The sequence below is a fragment of the Coturnix japonica genome, chromosome 7 (assembly GCF_001577835.2).
Source record: "Coturnix japonica isolate 7356 chromosome 7, Coturnix japonica 2.1, whole genome shotgun sequence".
NCBI classification, from domain to species: Eukaryota; Metazoa; Chordata; class Aves; order Galliformes; family Phasianidae; genus Coturnix; species Coturnix japonica.
Genome location: NC_029522.1, coordinates 13,628,111 through 13,647,223, shown reverse-complemented (window position 1 = coordinate 13,647,223; position 19,113 = coordinate 13,628,111). Strand labels below are relative to the sequence as shown.

The following is a 19,113-nucleotide window of genomic DNA, read 5'->3' as shown; positions in this document are numbered from 1 at the left end:
TTTTTTTTTTTAGTGAAACATACCTGTTATTTTAGTTCCCTCCTTGGTCTCAGAAGGCACTCCAACACCATATTCATTCTCTCCAGAAACTCGGAAGTAGTAAATGGCACCTTCTTGTAAACCAGTTACTTTATATGACAGGCGATGACAATTATTTGTTACAGTGACCCATGCTTTCTTGCTGGCTTCTCGTTTTTCAATGACATAGTTCTTCACAGGTGCCCCACCATCATTATCAGGAACATCCCAAGATAACACAGCAGATTCTTTAGTGACATCTTTTGTTGTTACATGAGATGGCGGGCCAGGAGTGTCAAGAACTTTGACAACTAAAGTCAAGGTAGCAGTGTTCAGGATGTTTTGTAATGTTAATGTGTATTTTCCAGAATCATTTCTTGTTGCCTTCTCAATAGTAAGAGATGTGCGATTATCTGAAACATCGATGCTTGCTCGTACACGGAGATCAGTATCTGGTTTGTTCCATATTACATTTGGGACTGGTTTGCCTCTGAAAGGAACTGTCATTGTGAATGATTCACCAGCCTTTACAATTAGTGTCTTTCGCATTTCACTGTCAATATCGAAAGCAGGTTCTTCCTCTCTTTCTTTTGCCAAGTGAGGTTCTGAGATGTCACTTGGTTCACTGACACCCATTTTGTTGATGGATTTCACTCTGAAGACATATTCAGAGCCAGATACTAACCCACTTATGGTGTACTCTGTACCTCTTAAGTTCTGAATAGCAGTTGTCCAGTCAGTTTCATCAGTTTTCTTGTATTCAACTGTGTATGCTGTTACTGGAGCACCTCCATCAAACAGTGGCTTTGTCCACCCAATTGTGATATTTGACCTTGTGGAATCCATAATCTTTGGTTTAGAAGGGGGAGATGGCAAAAAGATTGGATCTTCTGCCCGAATCAATGGTGTGCTTTGGCTTGGAGGGCTGAGACCAGCAGCATTTTCTGCATAAACTCGGAATTCATATTCACATCCTTCACGGAGACCAGATGATTTCACTCTTAAATCATATACAGGCTTTTTGTTTACACGGATCCATCTTAGGCTAGTTTTCTCACGCCTTTCAATTACATAGCCAGAGATCTCATTGCCTCCATCAGACTCAGGTCTTGCCCAGCACAAAGTTATTGAATCTTTGCTTACACTGGTGATCTCCAAAGAAGTAGGTGGGCTTGGAACCGTAAATGGGTCTAGGGCTTTAACAGCAACACTTTCTAGAGGCTCACCAACACCGTATTTGTTAACTCCCATCACTCTAAAAATATACTCATTACCCTTCAGCAGTTTTGTCACTTTACAGGATGTTGTTTTAAGCTCTCCTTCACAAATTGTCCATGCAATTCTGCTGGTCTCACGTTTTTCTACAATATAATAATCAATATCTGCACCACCATTCTCCTGAGGAGGTCCCCATGATAAATGACATTTTTCAGCAGTAAGGCCAGTTATTTCTAGCGGGCCTGCCGGTGGGCCAGGTCTGTCAAGTACTTTGCAATTAATTGCCAAAGATTTTGTTCCTGCAACATTTTGTAATGTTAGTACATACTGTCCTGAATCACCTCGGATACAGTCCTTAACTGTTATTGCAGTAGCGTAATCTGTTGAGGCTATTTCAACTCTAGCTTTTCCCTCAAGTTCTTTGCCATCTTTTGTCCATGAAATCACTGGTATTGGCCGTCCTGCAATATCAGCATTGACTTTAAACACTTCTCCGGCTTTCACAACTACAACATCTCTGAATTTGACATCCATCATAATTCTTGGAGCCTCTACATCATCTTTTACAGTCACAGGTCCAGTCGACTCAGATGGCTGACTGAAGAGTCCAGCAGCATTCTTTGCAATCACACGGAATTCATAACGCTGGTCTTCTGTAAGCCCACCTACATCAAAGTATGTTTCTTGCACATTTGTGAAATTACACTTCAGCCAGCGACCATCTGGTATCTCTCTACGCTCAATAATATATCCTGTTACTTTAGCCCCACCATCATATTCTGGTTTAGTCCACTTCAGTGAGACACATGTTCTTGTAATATTAGTAACTTCTGGTTGACCAGGAGGATCACATGGATCTCTTGCAGCAACTGGTTCACATGATTTACTGCACTTGCCTATGCCAGCAATGTTTTCAGCATACACCCGATATTCATACATCAGTCCTTCATCAAGACCTGCAACTTTCATTTGTGTATCAGGTATAAGACTTTTGTTGACTTTTGCCCAAAGAATACTGCTTCTTTCTTTACGCTCCAAGTGATAGCCTAGTACTCTGCTACCTCCATCATTAACTGGTACCTGCCAAGTTACTATCATGAAAGCTCTAGTTGCATGTGCCACGTGAGGAGTACCAGGAGGTCCTGGTGGCTTAAATGGATATTCTGCCACAACAGATGGAGAATTAACGTGTGTGCTTTTCCCATAACGATTTTCTGCACAAATTCGGAACTGATATTCAGAACCAGTAGTAAGTCGTGACACTTTAATCGATGTTCTTGCAACTGCTGCAGATACTGTGTCCCAGGTCGTTGTGGTAGTGTCTCGTTTCTCCACAATGTAATTGCTAATATGGCACCCACCATCGTATTCTGGAGGTTTCCAAGACAATGTTACACTATCAGCACTAACTTCATCAATATGAACATCAGTTGGTGGTCCTGGTCTGTCAAGGACAACTACAGTTAAAGAAGCAGTTGTTGATCCAGCAGTATTTGACAGATGTAACTCATAATGTCCCAGATCTTCATGTGAAGCTTCCTTGATGGATAGTGAAGTCAAAGTCTTTGATGTCTGAACATTCACCCTGGTTGTCTCTCTTAAGGGATTCCCATCCTTCTTCCAGCTAATGGATGGAAGAGGTCGCCCTCTGAATGGCACATCAATCTTAAGATCATCTCCAGCTTTCACAGTGAATGTGTTGAAAAGGAGCTCAGCAGATGGCTGAATTTCAATATCTTTTGCAATGACTGGGACACCAAGTTCTCTTGGATCACTTTTCCCTTTTTCATTAGTAGCAGTCACTCTGAAACTGTACTCTTCTCCCATGCTCAATCCTGTTATTGATGCTTCTAATGTTTTTACTTGGGTACATGTACTCCATTTTACACTTCCTTTAGTTTGCATTTCTACTATATAGCCAGTAATTTTACTGCCACCATCACTCTCTGGCTTTTCCCATTTAATTGAAGCAGAGTTGCGAGTTACATCAACAAGAATGACTTTTGCAGGTGGAGAAGGTGGTTCTGAAACCTTAATTGGCTCAGGTGTTTCTGCTGGTAAGCCAGCCCCATATTCATTTACGGCTAGAACACGGAAATAATAACTACATCCTTCTTGTAGCTGAGTAATTTTGAAGGAATTCTTAGTGCAGTTATTTGTAATTGTGGCATATGCTTTTCTTGTAGATTCTCGCTTTTCAACTACATAGTTGGTAATTTTAGCTCCACCATCAATAAGTGGTTGTTCCCAGGCTAGTGTTACAAAATCTTTTTTCACTTCTCTGACTGTCAGGTTCACTGGTGCACTAGGTGTATCAAGCACTCTAACATTAACAAAAGCTGATTTTTTGCCACTGTTGTTCTCTAATGTTAGATTGTATCTACCACTATCAAATCGATTCACATTGTCAATCACCAACATTGTATAGGAACTGGTGACTTCAATCTGGGCTCGATCACTAATGGCTCCTTCTGCTTTCTCCCATTTAACTTCAGGTTCTGGTCTTCCTTTGATAGTGACAAACAGACGTAAAGTACCACTGGCACGTACAATGACTACTTTTCTGAGATCCGCATCAAGTTCAATTTCAGGAGGTTCAATCTTGTCTGCTGCTATAACTGTGCCAGGTATAGCAGCAGGTTCTCCTACTCCTTCTGAGTTGATGGCACAGATGCGGAAGTTATACTCCTGGTTCTCTTTAAGTTTTGTTACAGTGAATTGTTTTGCTTGTAAGCCTGTTGGTGGGGTGCAAGTAGTCCATTCATCAGCAGCTGCTTCTTTTGCTTCTACTACATATCCCTTAACTGGAGCACCACCATCATAAATGGGCTTACCCCAGGCAAGAGAAACTGACGATCTGGAAGTGTCTGTAACCTTTGGATTGCTTGGTGGACCTGGTGGATACAATACATCACAAGCACGATAGAAAACGGATGGCTCACTGGGTTCCCCTACACCTGCAGCATTTTCAGCAGAAACTCTAAATTCATAGAAATGCCCATCAGTAAGACCTGTTACTCGGAATCGCAAGTCTGTCAGCCTTTTCTTATTGCATTTGGTCCACCGGACACCATCTTTGTCTCGTTTTTCAAGTATGTATCCTTCAATTTCAGCTCCCCCATTGTCTTCTGGACGACCCCACATTACAACCATCGAGTCTTTTGTGATCGCTGAAACTTCAGGTGTTGAAGGAGGACCAGGGGGTTTGTATGGATTACGAGCCACAACTGGCTCAGATTCCAAGGGTTCTCCTGTTCCGTATTTGTTCACTGCCATTACACGGAAAATGTACTCATTGCCAGCAAGGAGCCTAGTTACTTTGTGGTTAAGGGCCTGCACATCTGTAGCTACTTGTGTCCATGAAAGCCTGCTTGTCTCTCTCTTCTCAATGATATAATGTGAGATACTAGAACCACCATCATGTAAAGGCGGAGCCCATGCCAAGTAGCATTTTTCTGCTGTTACACCTGTAACCTTCAAAGGTCCTTCTGGAGGTCCTGGCCTGTCAAGCACTTTTACAGTGATAGGTATAGATTTTGTGCCACCAACATTTCTGAGGTTAAGTGTATAGTGACCTCCATCTACTCTTACACAGTCTTTGACTGTAAGAGTTGTTTTTTGAATAGTAGATTTAATTTCCATTCTTGCAGTTGTTTCTTCAAGGTCTTTACCATCTTTTGACCATATAATGTCAGGAATAGGTTTGCCATGGATATCAGCTTCAAGAACAAAGGTTTCTCCAGCATGAACAACAATGACATCTTTATATTTAGGATCCAGAGAAGCTCCCGGTGCTTCAATTTCATCTCTGGCTGTAATGGGCCCTGTACTTTCAGATGGTTCACTCAAGCAACCAGCTGCATTTCTTGCAATTACTCTAAATTCATATCGTTGGTCTTCAACAAGACCACTTACTGTAAACTCTGTTTCTAAAACATTTGTAAAGCTGGCTTTCATCCACCGACCATCTGGTAGTTCTTTCTTTTCTACAATGTATCCAGTTATTTTGCTTCCACCATCATATTCTGGTTTCTTCCACCTTAGTGTAATGTTATTTCTTGTAACAACAATTGCCTCTGGGCGGCCAGGTGGGTCGCATGGATCTCGGGCAACATATAACTCCGATACTTTGCTGACTTTGCCAACGCCAACAATGTTTTCAGCAGAAACTCTGAACTCATACTCAAGACCTTCTTCAAGGCCATCTGTTTTATATGTGGTGTCTGCAATGAGTGACTTGTTCTGTTTTATCCAAAGAATGCTGTTCTTATCTTTACGTTCAAGATGGTAGCCAAGAACTTTGCTTCCTCCATCATTAACTGGTTCATTCCATTGTACAATCATATGGTCCTTGGAAGCTGCTGTTACAAATGGGGTTCCAGGTGGCCCAGGCACCTTGTAGGGGTATTGCACAACAACTGGTTTAGAGTCCAAGGGAGAACTCTTTCCATATCTATTTTCAGCAGAAATCCTGAACTGGTATTCAGAACCTGTCTTAAGCTTTGTTGCTTTGATAGTTGTTCTTGCAACAGTTGCTGACACAATATTCCATGTGGTAGTGCTTGTGTCACGCTTTTCTACTATATAGTTGCTTATCTGACAGCCACCAGTATAATCAGGTGGATCCCATGATAAAACAACAAAGTCCGCGCTAACTTCATCAAAGCGCACAGGTCCTCGTGGTGGGCCAGGCTTTTCCAATACAATTATACTCAGTTGCTCACTTGCTGTACCTGCTGTGTTTGATGCTGTTACAGTATATTTACCAAAGTCCTCTTTGTTGCTTTCTTTAATATGTAGGATAGTTGATGTTGATGTATTCTCAATATTTAATCTGGTTGTTTGTTTCAGTGGCTGTTCATCTTTTGTCCAAGTAATAGTAGGTTTTGGTCTACCTATAAATGGTACTTCTACTTTCAAATCTTCTCCAGCCTGTACACTGTATGTATTAAACATCAACTTAAAACTTGGCTCAATTGTCAAGTCTTTAGCTATCACAGGAACTCCAAGTGCTCTGGGATCACTTTTGCCTTTTTCATTGTAGGCAATTACATGGAATTGATATTCCTGTCCTGGACTCAGACCAGACACAACTGCACTGCATGTTTTGGTCTCACTAACAACACTCCATTTTTCTGTTCCTTTAGGCAGCATTTCAACAATGTATCCCAAAATTCTGCTACCTCCATCATGTTCAGGTTTTTCCCATGTAAGTGATGCACTTCTCTGAGTAATGTCGGTGAGAGTTACTTTCCCGGGAGGCAGAGGTGGCTCTGAGGCTTTCACAGCATCTGCCGTTTCAACTGGAACACCAATTCCAAATTCATTCTCAGCCATGACTCTGAAGTAATAGATTGCTCCTTCTGTAAGATTTTCAACTTTAAAGCTTGTCTTGCCACACTTTGCGCTTACATTTGCAAATGCCTTCCTGGTTGACTCACGCTTGTCTATTACGTAGTTCTTTACCTTTGCACCACCATCAATAATTGGTGGTTCCCAAGATAGTACAGCAGAATCCTTCCTTATATCCTTTACTGTTAAATTTTGTGGTGGTCCTGGGGTATCTAAGACTTTTACTGTTACAAATGCAGATTTAGAACCACTGCTGTTCTCCAACTTAAGAATATATTTTCCAGCATCGTTTCTATCACAGTTGTCAATCGAGAGTTGTGTGTAGTTCATGCCTTTATCAATTTGAACCTTCTCCGTGAATTCACCCTCTTCTCGAGACCACATAATGTCAGGTATTGGTCGTCCCCTGAATGGTATGTGGATCCTAGCAGAGCCACCAGCTCTAACCACTATCCCTTTCCTCAGCTCTGAATCAATATCAAGTTCTGGAGCTTCAAGTTTGTCCTCTGGTTTAATAGTACCAGGAACTGATGCAGCCTCTCCTACACCAACCTTGTTGAGAGCACACACTCGTAGTTTGTATTCCTGATGTTCAGTAAGTTTTTTGATTTCAAATCGAGTGGCACGTATACCTGTCTGTGGAGTAACAAGTGACCATTCATCTTCATCTGCTTTGCAGATTTCTACAAGGTATCCCTGAATTTCAGAGCCACCATCATAAATAGGTTTACTCCAGCTAAGTGTAACTGAACTTTTAGTGGTATCCACAACATGGGCATTTGTAGGTGGGCCAGGCTTGAACATGGGGTCACAAGCTTTAAAGTAAGGGGAAACTTGGCTTGGCTCACCCAATCCAGCAGCATTTTCAGCAGAAACTCTGAATTCGTACTCATGATCCTCTGTTAATCCTGTAACTCTTAGTCGCAAATCTGTAATTCGCCGTTTATTGCATTTTATCCATCTGATACCTGCTCGATCTCTCTTTTCCACAACGTAACCTATGATTTCACTACCACCATCACTATCTGGTCGGCTCCAACAGACAGTCATAGAATCCTTTGTGATATTGGTGATTTCCAAGGCCTTTGGAGGACTGGGAACCACAAATGGATTTTTCATCATTACTGGCACAGATTCCAGTGGTTCACCAACTCCGTACTTGTTAACTGCCATTATACGGAAAATATATTCATTTCCTTCCAAAAGTTTTGTTACTTTCAGCATTGTAGGTAGAACCTCTGAAGCAACAACAGTCCATGCTAGACGACTAGTTTCTCTCTTCTCTACGATATAATGAGAAATATCACTGCCACCATCATGAAGAGGAGGAGACCATGCCAATGAACATTTTTCAGCTGTAACTCCGGTCACTTGGACAGGGCCCTCAGGAGGGCCTGGCCTGTCCAAGACTTTTACATTTACTGGTACTGTCTTTGTTCCTGCAACATTAGAGGCTTCTAAAATATACTGTCCACCATCAACTCTAATAGCATCTTTTACAATTATTAATGCACTGAAATCTGTGTTCTTGATCTCATATCTAGCAGTTTCCTCAAGCTCTTTATCTCCTTTGTACCATTTAATGGTTGGCAGTGGCTTTCCGTGAACATCAGCCTCAAGTCTGAATGTATCACCAGCATTTACAACAATTGTGTCTTTGTACTTTGGATCCATTGAAATTCGTGGAAGTTCAACTTCATCCCTTGCTGTTATTGGTCCTGTACTGTCAGAAGGTTTACTTATGGCACCTGCAGCATTCTTTGCAATGACTCTAAATTCGTATCTTTGGTCTTCAGTAAGCCCTGATACAGTGAACTGAGTTTCAATGATATTTGTGAAACTAGCTTTCATCCAGCGACCATCTGGTAAGTCACGTTTCTCCACAATATACCCAGTAATTTTACTTCCACCATCATATTCTGGTTTGGTCCACTGTAGAGTAATAGAGCTTCTTTTTATTATTATAGCTTCTGGGCGACCTGGAGGATCGCATGGATCACGAGCTACATAGCACTCAGAAACTTTACTTGTTTTACCTATACCAACAATATTTTCTGCAGAAACTCTAAATTCATATTCAATTCCTTCTTCAAGGTTAGTTGTCTTAAAACTTGTGTCCTGAATAACAGTCTTATTCACTTTAGTCCACAAGATGCTGTTTTTCTCCTTTCTCTCAAGATGGTAGCCCAGTACCTTACTGCCACCATCATTTATTGGTTCATGCCATTGTACAACCATGGAGTCTTTTGTAACTATTGTAACAAATGGTGTGCCGGGAGGTCCAGGTTCTTTGTACGGGTACTGTGCGACAACTGGTGCAGATTCCAATGCAAAGCTCTGCCCATACCTGTTCTCAGCAAATATTCTGAATTGATATTCTGAACCAGTTTTTAGTTTAGTCACCTTCAGTACAGTTCTTGCAACAGTAGCTGAAACTGTTTCCCATACAGTGGTTGTTGTATCTCTCTTGTGAACAATATAGTTGGTGATTTGACAGCCGCCTGTGTACGCTGGAGGATTCCATGACAGGGTAACACTTTCTGCACTTACTTCATCAAACTTCACAGGTCCTACTGGAGGGTCAGGTTTGTCTAGAGTTATAATTTCAACAGAGGCAGACTTTTGCCCAACAACATTAGCCACAGTGATTTCATAAGTACCACCATCCTCTTTGCTAGTTTCTTTAATATTCAGTACAGTGAGATCAGTCAAATCACTAACATTGACTCTTGTTGTCTGCCTTAGCGTCTGGCCATCTTTTACCCAGGTAACAGTTGGTTTAGGTCGACCTGAAACTGGTACTTCTACTTTCAGATCTTGTCCCACTTGAATACTGTAACTGTGAAAAGCAGGCCTTACATCAGGTTCAATCACCAAGTCTTTGGCAACTACTGGAACTGCAAGCGCTCTAGGATCACTCTTACCCTTTTCATTTACAGCCATTACTCTAAAAAGATATTCTTCCCCTTGAGTTAAGTTAGTAATAACTGCTTCAAGTGTTTTCACACGGGCACACTCTGACCACTTCTCACTACCCTTTGCTTGCATTTCAACGATATATTGTATGATTTTGCTGCCACCATCATGTTCAGGTTTTGCCCAGCTTAGTGAAACACTGTTTCTTGTGACATCATCCACTGTTATTTTCCCAGGAGGCTGAGGAACTTCAGCAACTTTAATTGGATCACTGGTTTCTGCAGGGAGGCCAATTCCATATTCATTCTCAGCAGAGATTCTAAAGAAATAATAGCAGCCCTCCTGAAGTTGATCTACTTTCCATGAAGTCTTGTGGCAGTTTGTTACAACAGCTGCATATGCCTTTCTTGTTGCTTCACGTTTTTCAATAATGTAATTCTTTATTTTTGCTCCACCATCCAAGAGAGGAGGTTCCCACGAAAGTGAAACAGAATCTTTAGTGATCTCTCTGATTTTTAAATTAACAGGTGCACTTGGAGTATCCAGTACTCTTACACTGACAAAGGCAGACTTTGTTCCACTGCTGTTTTCTAAAGTCAGGGTGTACTTTCCAGTATCAAATCTGTTGACACTGTCTAGAACAAGGGAAGTAAAGCTGCTAGTGGTATCAATAATGGCTGCCTCTCTGATCTCACCATCCACTTTACCCCATTTTACTTCAGGTGTTGGACGACCTCTGATGGGAACAAACAGTCTTAAGGAACCTCCTGCCCGCACATTTACAATCTTCCTTAATTCCATGTCGAGGTCAAGGTCTGGTGCCTCCATCTTTTCTTCCACAATAACAGAACCAGGAACATCTGCATGATCTCCAACTCCTGCTTTATTAACTGCGCAGACACGGAATTTGTATTCATGTTTTTCTGCTAATTTTTCTACTTCCATACGGGTGTTCTTTATTCCAGTTGGAGGGGTACAAATTGCCCATTCACCATCACTTACGTCACATTTCTCTACGATGTATCCCTGAATTTCAGAGCCACCATCATAGATAGGTTTGCTCCATGAAAGTAAAACTGACGATCTTGTAACATCCACAACCTTAGGATTATTGGGTGGTCCCGGCTTATAAATAGGATCACATGCCTTATAGTAAGCAGAAGGTAGGCTTGGTTCACTGAGACCAGCAGCATTTTCAGCTGAAACTCTGTATTCATAATTATGATTTTCTATCAGCCCAGTCACTCTGTATCGCAGTTCACTTATTAGGCGTTTGTTACATCTTGTCCAGCGAATACCTTCCTTGTCCCGTTTTTCAAGGACATAGCCTAGGATTTCACTACCTCCATCTGAGGCTGGCCTTTCCCAAACAACTATCATAGAATCCTTGGTAATGGCTGTGACTTCTGGTGCCTTCGGCGGAAGTGGAACTACAAACGGATTCTTTGCAACTACTGGTTCAGACTCAAGAGGTTCACCAACACCATATTTGTTTACTGCCATGATGCGGAAAATGTATTCATTTCCTTCTAAAAGTTTAGTTACTTTGCAATTGAGTGTTTGCACATTTGAATCAACGACAGTCCAAACCAGGCGACTGGTTTCCCTTTTTTCCACAACATAATGTGAAATATCACTACCACCATCTTGTAGTGGAGGTTTCCATGATAACATGCATTTTTCAGCAGTGACACCTGTAATCTCAGCAGGTCCTTCTGGTGGTCCAGGTCTATCAAGAACTTTGACATGAACAGGAACTTTCTTTTCACCTGCAACGTTCTTTGCCAATAGCACATACTGCCCACTGTCAACTCTAATAGCTTCCTTCACACAAAGACTTGTTGCAAAATCCATACTTTTAATTTCCATACGAGCAGTGTTCGTCAGCTCATGATCACCTTTTAGCCACTGAATGGAAGGTATTGGTTTGCCATGAACATCAGCTTCTAGCTTAAATGACTCACCAGCATGTACTACAATTGTGTCTTTGTATTTTGGATCCATACTTATGTGAGGTGGTTCTACTTCATCTCTTGCTGTAATGGCACCTGAGCTCTCAGATGGTTCACTGAAAACACCAGCAGCATTTCGTGCTATAACACGGAACTCATATCTCTGGTTTTCAACCAGACCTGTTACTTCAAATTGGGTATCGATTACATTTGTAAAACTTGCTTTCATCCAGCGACCATCAGGTAGCTCCTTCTTTTCAACAACATAACCTGTAATCTTACTTCCACCATCATATATAGGTTTCTTCCACTGAAGTGTTACTGAACTTCTTGTGACGATTACAGGTTCTGGACGACCGGGAGGGTCACATGGGTCATGTGCAGCATAGCATTCAGATGCTCTACTTGCTTTTCCAATACCTACTATGTTTTCTGCGTAAACTCTGAATTCATACTCAAGACCCTCCTCAAGGCCAGTTGTCTTAAATTTGGTATCTGGAATAGGTGTTTTATTCAGCTTAGCCCACAGAATGCTATTTCTCTCTTTGCGCTCCAAGTGATACCCAATGATCTTGCTACCACCATCATTGACTGGTTCATTCCATTGTACCACCATGCTGTCTTTTGAAGTGTTTGTTACAAAAGGTGTTCCAGGTGGACCAGGAAGCTTAAATGGGTACTGGGCTACAACTGACTCTGAAGTGAGATGGGTGCTCTTCCCGTATCTGTTTTCAGCTGTGATTCTGAATTGATATTCACAGCCAGTCTTTAATCTACACGCTTTTATCGTTGTTCTTGCAACAGTAGCTGACACAATCTGCCAAGTGGTGGTGGAAGTGTCCCTTTTTTCTACAATATAATTGTTAATGGAGCTACCACCATCATACTTGGGTGGCTCCCAAGAAATGGTAATACTATCTGCTGTTACTTCTTCTACTTTGACTGGCCCAGTTGGGGGTCCTGGTTTATCAAGGACAACAACATTTAGGGTCTCAGTTGCTTCACCCGCAGAATTTGTAAGTTTAACTAAATATGCTCCCACATCTTCTCTGCATGCTTCTTTTATCGTTAACACTGTGTTATTTTCTGAACTTTCTGCATTGACTCTGGTCGTCTGCTTCAATGTCACATTATCTTTATGCCAAAACACTGCTGGTTTGGGTCGACCAACAAAAGGAACGTCAACCTTTAAGTCTTCTCCTGCTAAAACACTAAAAGTAGTAAACAGTAGTTTGAAAGCTGGTGGAATCACAAGGTCTTTAGCAACAACTGGTATACCCAGCTGGCGAGGATCACTGACACCTTTTTCATTCTGAGCTGAAACACGGAAAGTGTATTCTTCACCTTGGATCAATCCTGTGATAGTGGCTTCAGTAACTTTTACTGTAGCACAAGTTGACCACTTTTCACTGCCTTTGCTTTGCATTTCTACAATGTAGCCCAGAATTCTGCTACCACCATCATGTTCAGGTTTTTCCCAAGATAAGGATACGCTATTTCTTGTCACATCCAACAAAGTTATCTTTCCTGGTGGAAGTGGTCTTTCTGATACTTTTACCGATTCTGAAGTTTCAACTGGAAGGCCTATTCCATACTCATTTTCAGCTAGGACTCTGAAGTAGTAGTTGCAGCCTTCTTGCAGTGAGTCAACTTTCCAGCTAGTCTTGTGGCAATTGGCATTAACAGTTGAATAAGCTTTTCTTGTTGATTCACGCTTTTCAACAATGTAATTTTTTATTTTAGAGCCACCATCTAAGAGAGGAGGCTCCCATGTGAGTGTAACTGATGACTTTGTAACTTCTTTTATTTTCAAATCTTGAGGTGGCCCCGGAGTATCAAGTACTCTGACATTCACAAATGCTGACTTACTACCTGAGCTGTTTTCAATTGTCAACATGTATTTGCCACTATCAAATCTATTGACATTTTCAACAATAAGTAGAGTATAAGAGCTTGTTGATTCAATGGTTGCTCTATCCAGAGATTCCCCATGTTCTCTTGTCCATTTAACCTCAGGTGCTGGTCTTCCTTTAATTGGAACAAAGAGTCTTAGAGTACAGCAGGCTCTGATAGTTACAACTTTACGAAGTTCTGCATCAAGTTCAATCTCTGGAGGGAGCAGTCTTTCTTCAGCTTTAGGAGTCCCAGGAACAAGAGCAGGTTCCCCAAGACCTTCAGAATTCATAGCATATATCCGGATTTTATACTCTTGGTTTTCTTTTAGGTCAGTGATAGTAAAAGAAGTGGCCTTCAGTCCTACTGGAGGAGTTACAATCTTCCACTCATCTTCCTCAGGTAGTGCGATCTCAATGATGTAACCTGTGATCTCTGAGCCACCATCATATATTGGTTTGTTCCATGCTATTGTAATAGAGGACTTGCTGCTGTCCAAAACACGAGGATTACCCGGGGGACCAGGCTTGAACACAGTATCGCAAGCTTTATAGAATGGACTAGTTGGGCTTGGCTCACTGACTCCAGCAGCATTTTCAGCCATGACTCTGTATTCATATTCATGACCTTCTGTCAGTCCAGACACTTTATAACGTAGATCAGTAACAGCTCGTTTGTTACATTTCACCCACCGAAGACCAGCTCTGTCACGGCGTTCCACAATGTAGTTAGTTATTGGGCTCCCACCATCAGAATCAGGATGGCCCCAGCAGACAACCATAGAATCTTTTGTAATTGCTGTAACTTCAGGTGTCTTAGGTGGATCAGGTGGCACATATGGATTCACTGCAAGAACTGGCTCTGATTCAAGAGGCTCACCAACTCCATATTTGTTAACAGCCATAACACGGAACACATACTCATTGCCCTTCAACAGCTTAGTAACCTTCAGTTTAGTCAGTGGAACTTCAGTGGCTACAGCTGTCCATGCCAATCTACTGGTTTCACGTTTTTCAACCACATAATGGTCAATCTTTGCTCCTCCATCATCCAGAGGAGGTAACCATGATAGCACACATTTTTCTGCAGTGACTTCAGACACAGTCAATGGCCCTTCTGGAGGACCAGGCCTATCAAGAACTTTAACATTGAATATATGCTTGGCAAAGCCACCAGGATTTGTTGCAGTAAGTGTATATGCACCACCATCTCTTCTTGAAGAGTCTTTATTGATAAGAACTGTAGAAAAGTCTGCTGTCTTTATTTCTAGTTTTGCTGTGTCTTCAAGTTCCTTTTCTCCTTTTGTCCATGCCATAGTTGGTGGAGGGCGACCTGACACATCAGCCTCAAGTCTGAAAACTTCACCCGCTTTCAGCACTAAGGTGTCTCTATATTTAGCATCCACGCTTATCCTTGGTGCTTCAATGTCATCTCTACAAGTTATTGCATCTGATGGTTCAGAGGGCTGACTAACAGCTCCACCAGCATTCCTAGCAATCACTCGGAATTCATAGGCAGCATCTTCTGTCAAACCACTGACAGTGAATTCAGTCTCTAATATATTGCTGAAATTAGCCTTCAGCCAACGGCCGTTAGGAAGATCTCTTTTTTCAACAGTGTAGCCAGTTATCTTAAAACCTCCATTGTATTCTGGTTTAGCCCACTTCAGTGTCACTGCATGTCTTGTAATGTTCAGAGGTACTGGCTTACCAGGGGGATCTATTGGGTCTAAAGCAAATACAGGCTCAGATGGCTTGCTTGGCCTACTCTTGCCAGCCAGATTTTCTGCTATAACACGGAATTCATATGCAATGCCATCACTAAGTCCAGTTGATTTAAAGATATTGCCTGATACCAGCATTTTACTTACAGTCTGCCAAAGAATGCTATTTCGTTCTTTCCTTTCAATGTGATATCCCAGAATTGGGCTTCCACCATCAGTAACTGGCTCATGCCAGCTAATGGTCATAGTTTCTTTGGTGACTGCAATCACCTGAGGAGTACCAGGAGGCCCAGGCACCTTAAATGGATAGTTGGCAACTACAGATTCTGAGGTAATGGCTGGACCAGTTCCATATCTGTTTTGAGCTTTGACTCGGAACTGATACTCAACACCAGTATTAAGACGAGTGGCTTTAAACGTAGTACGTATCACAGTGGTTGCCAGTTCAGTCCACGTGGTACTGTCAGTTTGACGCATTTCTACAACATAATTACTTATTGGTACACCTCCGTCATTCAGAGGAGGCTGCCATGAAAATGTTACAAAGTCAGAAGAAATTTCATCAAATTTGATTGGTCCGGTAGGAGGTCCAGGTATATCATGAACTTGAACTGTAATAACTTCACTAACTTCTCCCACAATATTTTTAGCTGACAGTGGATACTGACCACTATCACTTCGTGTACATTCATTGATGGTTAGTATGGTTGCTGTTGCAGTATTTTCATAATTTACCCTTTGTGTTTGCTTAAGTATCTGGTTGTCTTTCTTCCAAGTCACAGTTGGCCTTGGACGACCAAGCACAGGGATTTCAATCTTGATATTGTCACCAGCTCTGGCAATGACTGTTTTCTGGTAGATACTACGAAGGTCAAACTCTGGAAGCATCGTTTGTTCCTTGATGATAACTGGTCTGCTTTCTCTTGGGGCACTTCTCCCAGCACTGTTAACTGCCATAACCTGGAAAGTATATTCTTCATTTTCAGTTAGATTCTTCACTACGCAATCTAGTGTTTTTACAGTTGTTATGTGTGCCCATTGGTTGGTTCCTTTTCTTTGTGCTTCAATTACATATCCAGTGATCTTGCTGCCACCATCATGTTCAGGTTTTGGCCAAGCCAGGCTAACTGAATTTCGTGTTACATCCATAATATTAAGGCTGTCAGGTGGGGATGGTGCCTCAGAAGCCCTTACTGGTTCTGCTGTTTCAGCTGGTTCACCAATACCAAACTCATTTTCAGCCAGTACTCTGAAATAGTACTCACACCCCTCAGACAAATTAGGAATCCTGAAAGAACACTTCTGGCAGTTTGTTGTGACTGTTGAATATGCTTTACGAGTTGATTCACGTTTCTCAACGATATAGTTAGTTATTCTTGAACCACCATCTATCAGAGGCATATCCCATTGGAGGGTGATGCTGTCCTTGGTAATTTCTCTAGGTTTAAGGTTTATTGGTGGACCTGGTGTATCCAAGACTTTTACATTTACAAAACCAGTCTTCTTACCAGCAGCATTTTCAAGTGTCATTACGTACTTTCCTGCGTCGTATCTGGTGCATTCTGTGACAATCAAGAGTGTAAAAGAGTCTGTATTTTCAATGCTAGCACGTCCTTTGAGAGAAACATCATCTTTTGTCCATTTAACTTCTGGAGTTGGACGTCCTTTAATTGGTACAAAAATCCGAATAGTTAACCCAGCTCTGACAACAAGTGTTCTTCTTAGCTCAGCGTCTAATTCAAAGTCAGGAATTTCTTCCCGCTCTTTGATTTCCACGCTTGGAATTACTGCTGGTTCACCAGTACCTACAGCATTCATGGCAGAGATTCGGAAATTGTATTTGGCTCCTGTCTGCAGATGAGCAACAACAAACTGAGTGATTCTTAAAGCAGTTCCTGTTGTGTCTTTTACCCATTCTTCTTCTCCTTCCTTTTGATGCTCCACTATGTAGCCAATGATGTCAAGACCACCATCATAGTGAGGCTTGCTCCATGCTAAAGATGCACTTGTCTTTGTAGTATCAGTCACTCTTGGATTTGCAGGTGGACCTGGTGGGTCTGAAAAGTGAGGATAAAATAAAATACCACATTATGTTATACCACTATATTACAGAGTAAATCACTCTTATACTGTCTAAATGTATCCCCCCACCCACCACCCGAAAAATAAAAAGCATGATACTAACATGCAACATCCTTGCACATGACTGAATTTGAAGCATCACTTGGTGGTCCAACTCCTGCTCTGTTTTCTGCACTGACACGGAATTCATATTCACTTCCTTCCAGAAGACCAGTCACTTTGCACCTAAGATCTGAAACTGGTTTCTTTGTTGCTCTGACCCATCTTAAACCTTTCTTTTCTCTCCTCTCCACATAGTAACCTGTGATTTCACTTCCGCCATCATCTGCTGGCCTTTTCCAGGTAACTGTGACAGTATTTTTAGTCACATTTGTTACTTCTGGTTTTCCAGGAGGTCCAGGGGGACCTGATAGAGAAGAAAAAAATACAAAGTTCAGACAAAAATCAAGTAGTCAGTGATTATTAAAAGCATACTTGAACCTCTCAGCTTGTTCAACTTACCAAATCTGTCCACCATTTTAACTGGTTCAGATTGTACTGGTTCACCCTTGCCATATTGATTTACGGCTGAGACACGGAAAACATACTCATTTCCTTGAATGAGTTTGCTAACAACATGCCTACAACTCTCGATATTTTCAGCAACTAATGTCCAGAGCAGTCGGCTAGTTTCTCTCTTTTCAAGAATATATGATTTGATTGGTGATCCGCCATCTTCTGCAGGAGGTGACCATGTAAGAGTGGCTTTTTCTGCTGAAACATTGCTGATCTCAATAGGTCCTGGGGGTCCTGGAACATCTAAAACTTTCACATGTACACTCTCTTGCTTAGTGCCAAAAGGATTGGTTGCAGTGATTGTATATTCTCCAGAATCTTTTCTGGCTGCATATTTGATGGTTAGGGTAGAAGAAGTGGGTGTAGTTTCAATGTGCACAAGCTCTGAAGGTCTAAAATCTTTTCCAGCTTTTGACCATGCTGAAGTTGGAGGTGGTTTGCCACGGATACTAATAGCAGATACAGTAATTGTTTCTCCTGCTTTCACTGTTAAACCTTCCTTCAAAGTAGGTTCGATAACAATTGTTGGTGCCTCTGTAAAAAATAATTAATAAAAAAAAAAAAAATTATATATATATATATATATACATACACACACACAAATAAAAGATTTGGCAATATATTCATTATTGAAATAGAATTCATTTTGATGCCATCTACGTACCATACTCATCCTTGCATATTATGGTTCCCGTGGATTCAGATGGAGGACTGATAGCCCCAGCAGTGTTCTTAGCTCTAATTCTGAACTCATATTTGGAACCTTCAGTAAGGTCAGTCACAGTGAATGCACAGTCTGGAACATTCACATGATTAGCTTTAGTCCAAGTCTTTGAGGGCAAATCACGCTTTTCAACAATATAGCCAGTTAACTTATGTCCACCATCATATTTTGGCTCTGTCCAAATAAGTGTTACTGAGTTCCTCGTTACATTGATAACTTCAGGTTTCCCAGGAGGATCTTATAGGAAAAAAAATAAAAATAAAAATGATAAACCATGGTCAAACAACAGTGATTTTAGCTTTCAGAATTTTCATTTTGTTCTCCTCATAAGCTTACCAATGGGATCAAGTGCCACAACAGGTTCCGATGGTGGGCTTGGTTTACCTACTCCAGCCATATTGATTGCCATTACTCTGAATTCGTACTCCAGTCCTTCAGTTAATCCTGTCACTCTGTAATCTTTCATTCTGATTGGAATTGTATTGGCTCTCTTCCACAAAAGACTATTTCTTTCTTTGAATTCGATATGATAACCTAAGAAAATAAATGGTGAAATGAAAATGAGAGATTTTCTAGAGATCTTCCATTTATCACAGGTCTTCAAAATATTATACAGTTTGCAAGGTACGTCACACAAGACATGTACAAGACAACACTGAAAACCAGATTAAGAAATGGAT

The 19,113-nt window shown here is 41.3% G+C and overlaps 1 protein-coding gene across 1 annotated transcript in view; it reads right to left on the bottom strand.

The window, feature by feature from the left end:
• TTN (titin) overlaps positions 1–19,113 on the bottom strand; it is a 239,816-nt gene that overhangs the window by 28,569 nt on the left and 192,134 nt on the right. Inside the window, exons 263-267 of the mRNA XM_032445727.1 lie at positions 18,770–18,967; positions 18,374–18,670; positions 17,656–18,243; positions 17,258–17,560; positions 24–17,129 (exon numbers count right to left, since the gene is read on the bottom strand). Of these exons, the coding sequence (XP_032301618.1) occupies positions 24–17,129; positions 17,258–17,560; positions 17,656–18,243; positions 18,374–18,670; positions 18,770–18,967 (18,492 nt within the window). The remainder of the gene's footprint in view (positions 1–23; positions 17,130–17,257; positions 17,561–17,655; positions 18,244–18,373; positions 18,671–18,769; positions 18,968–19,113) is intronic.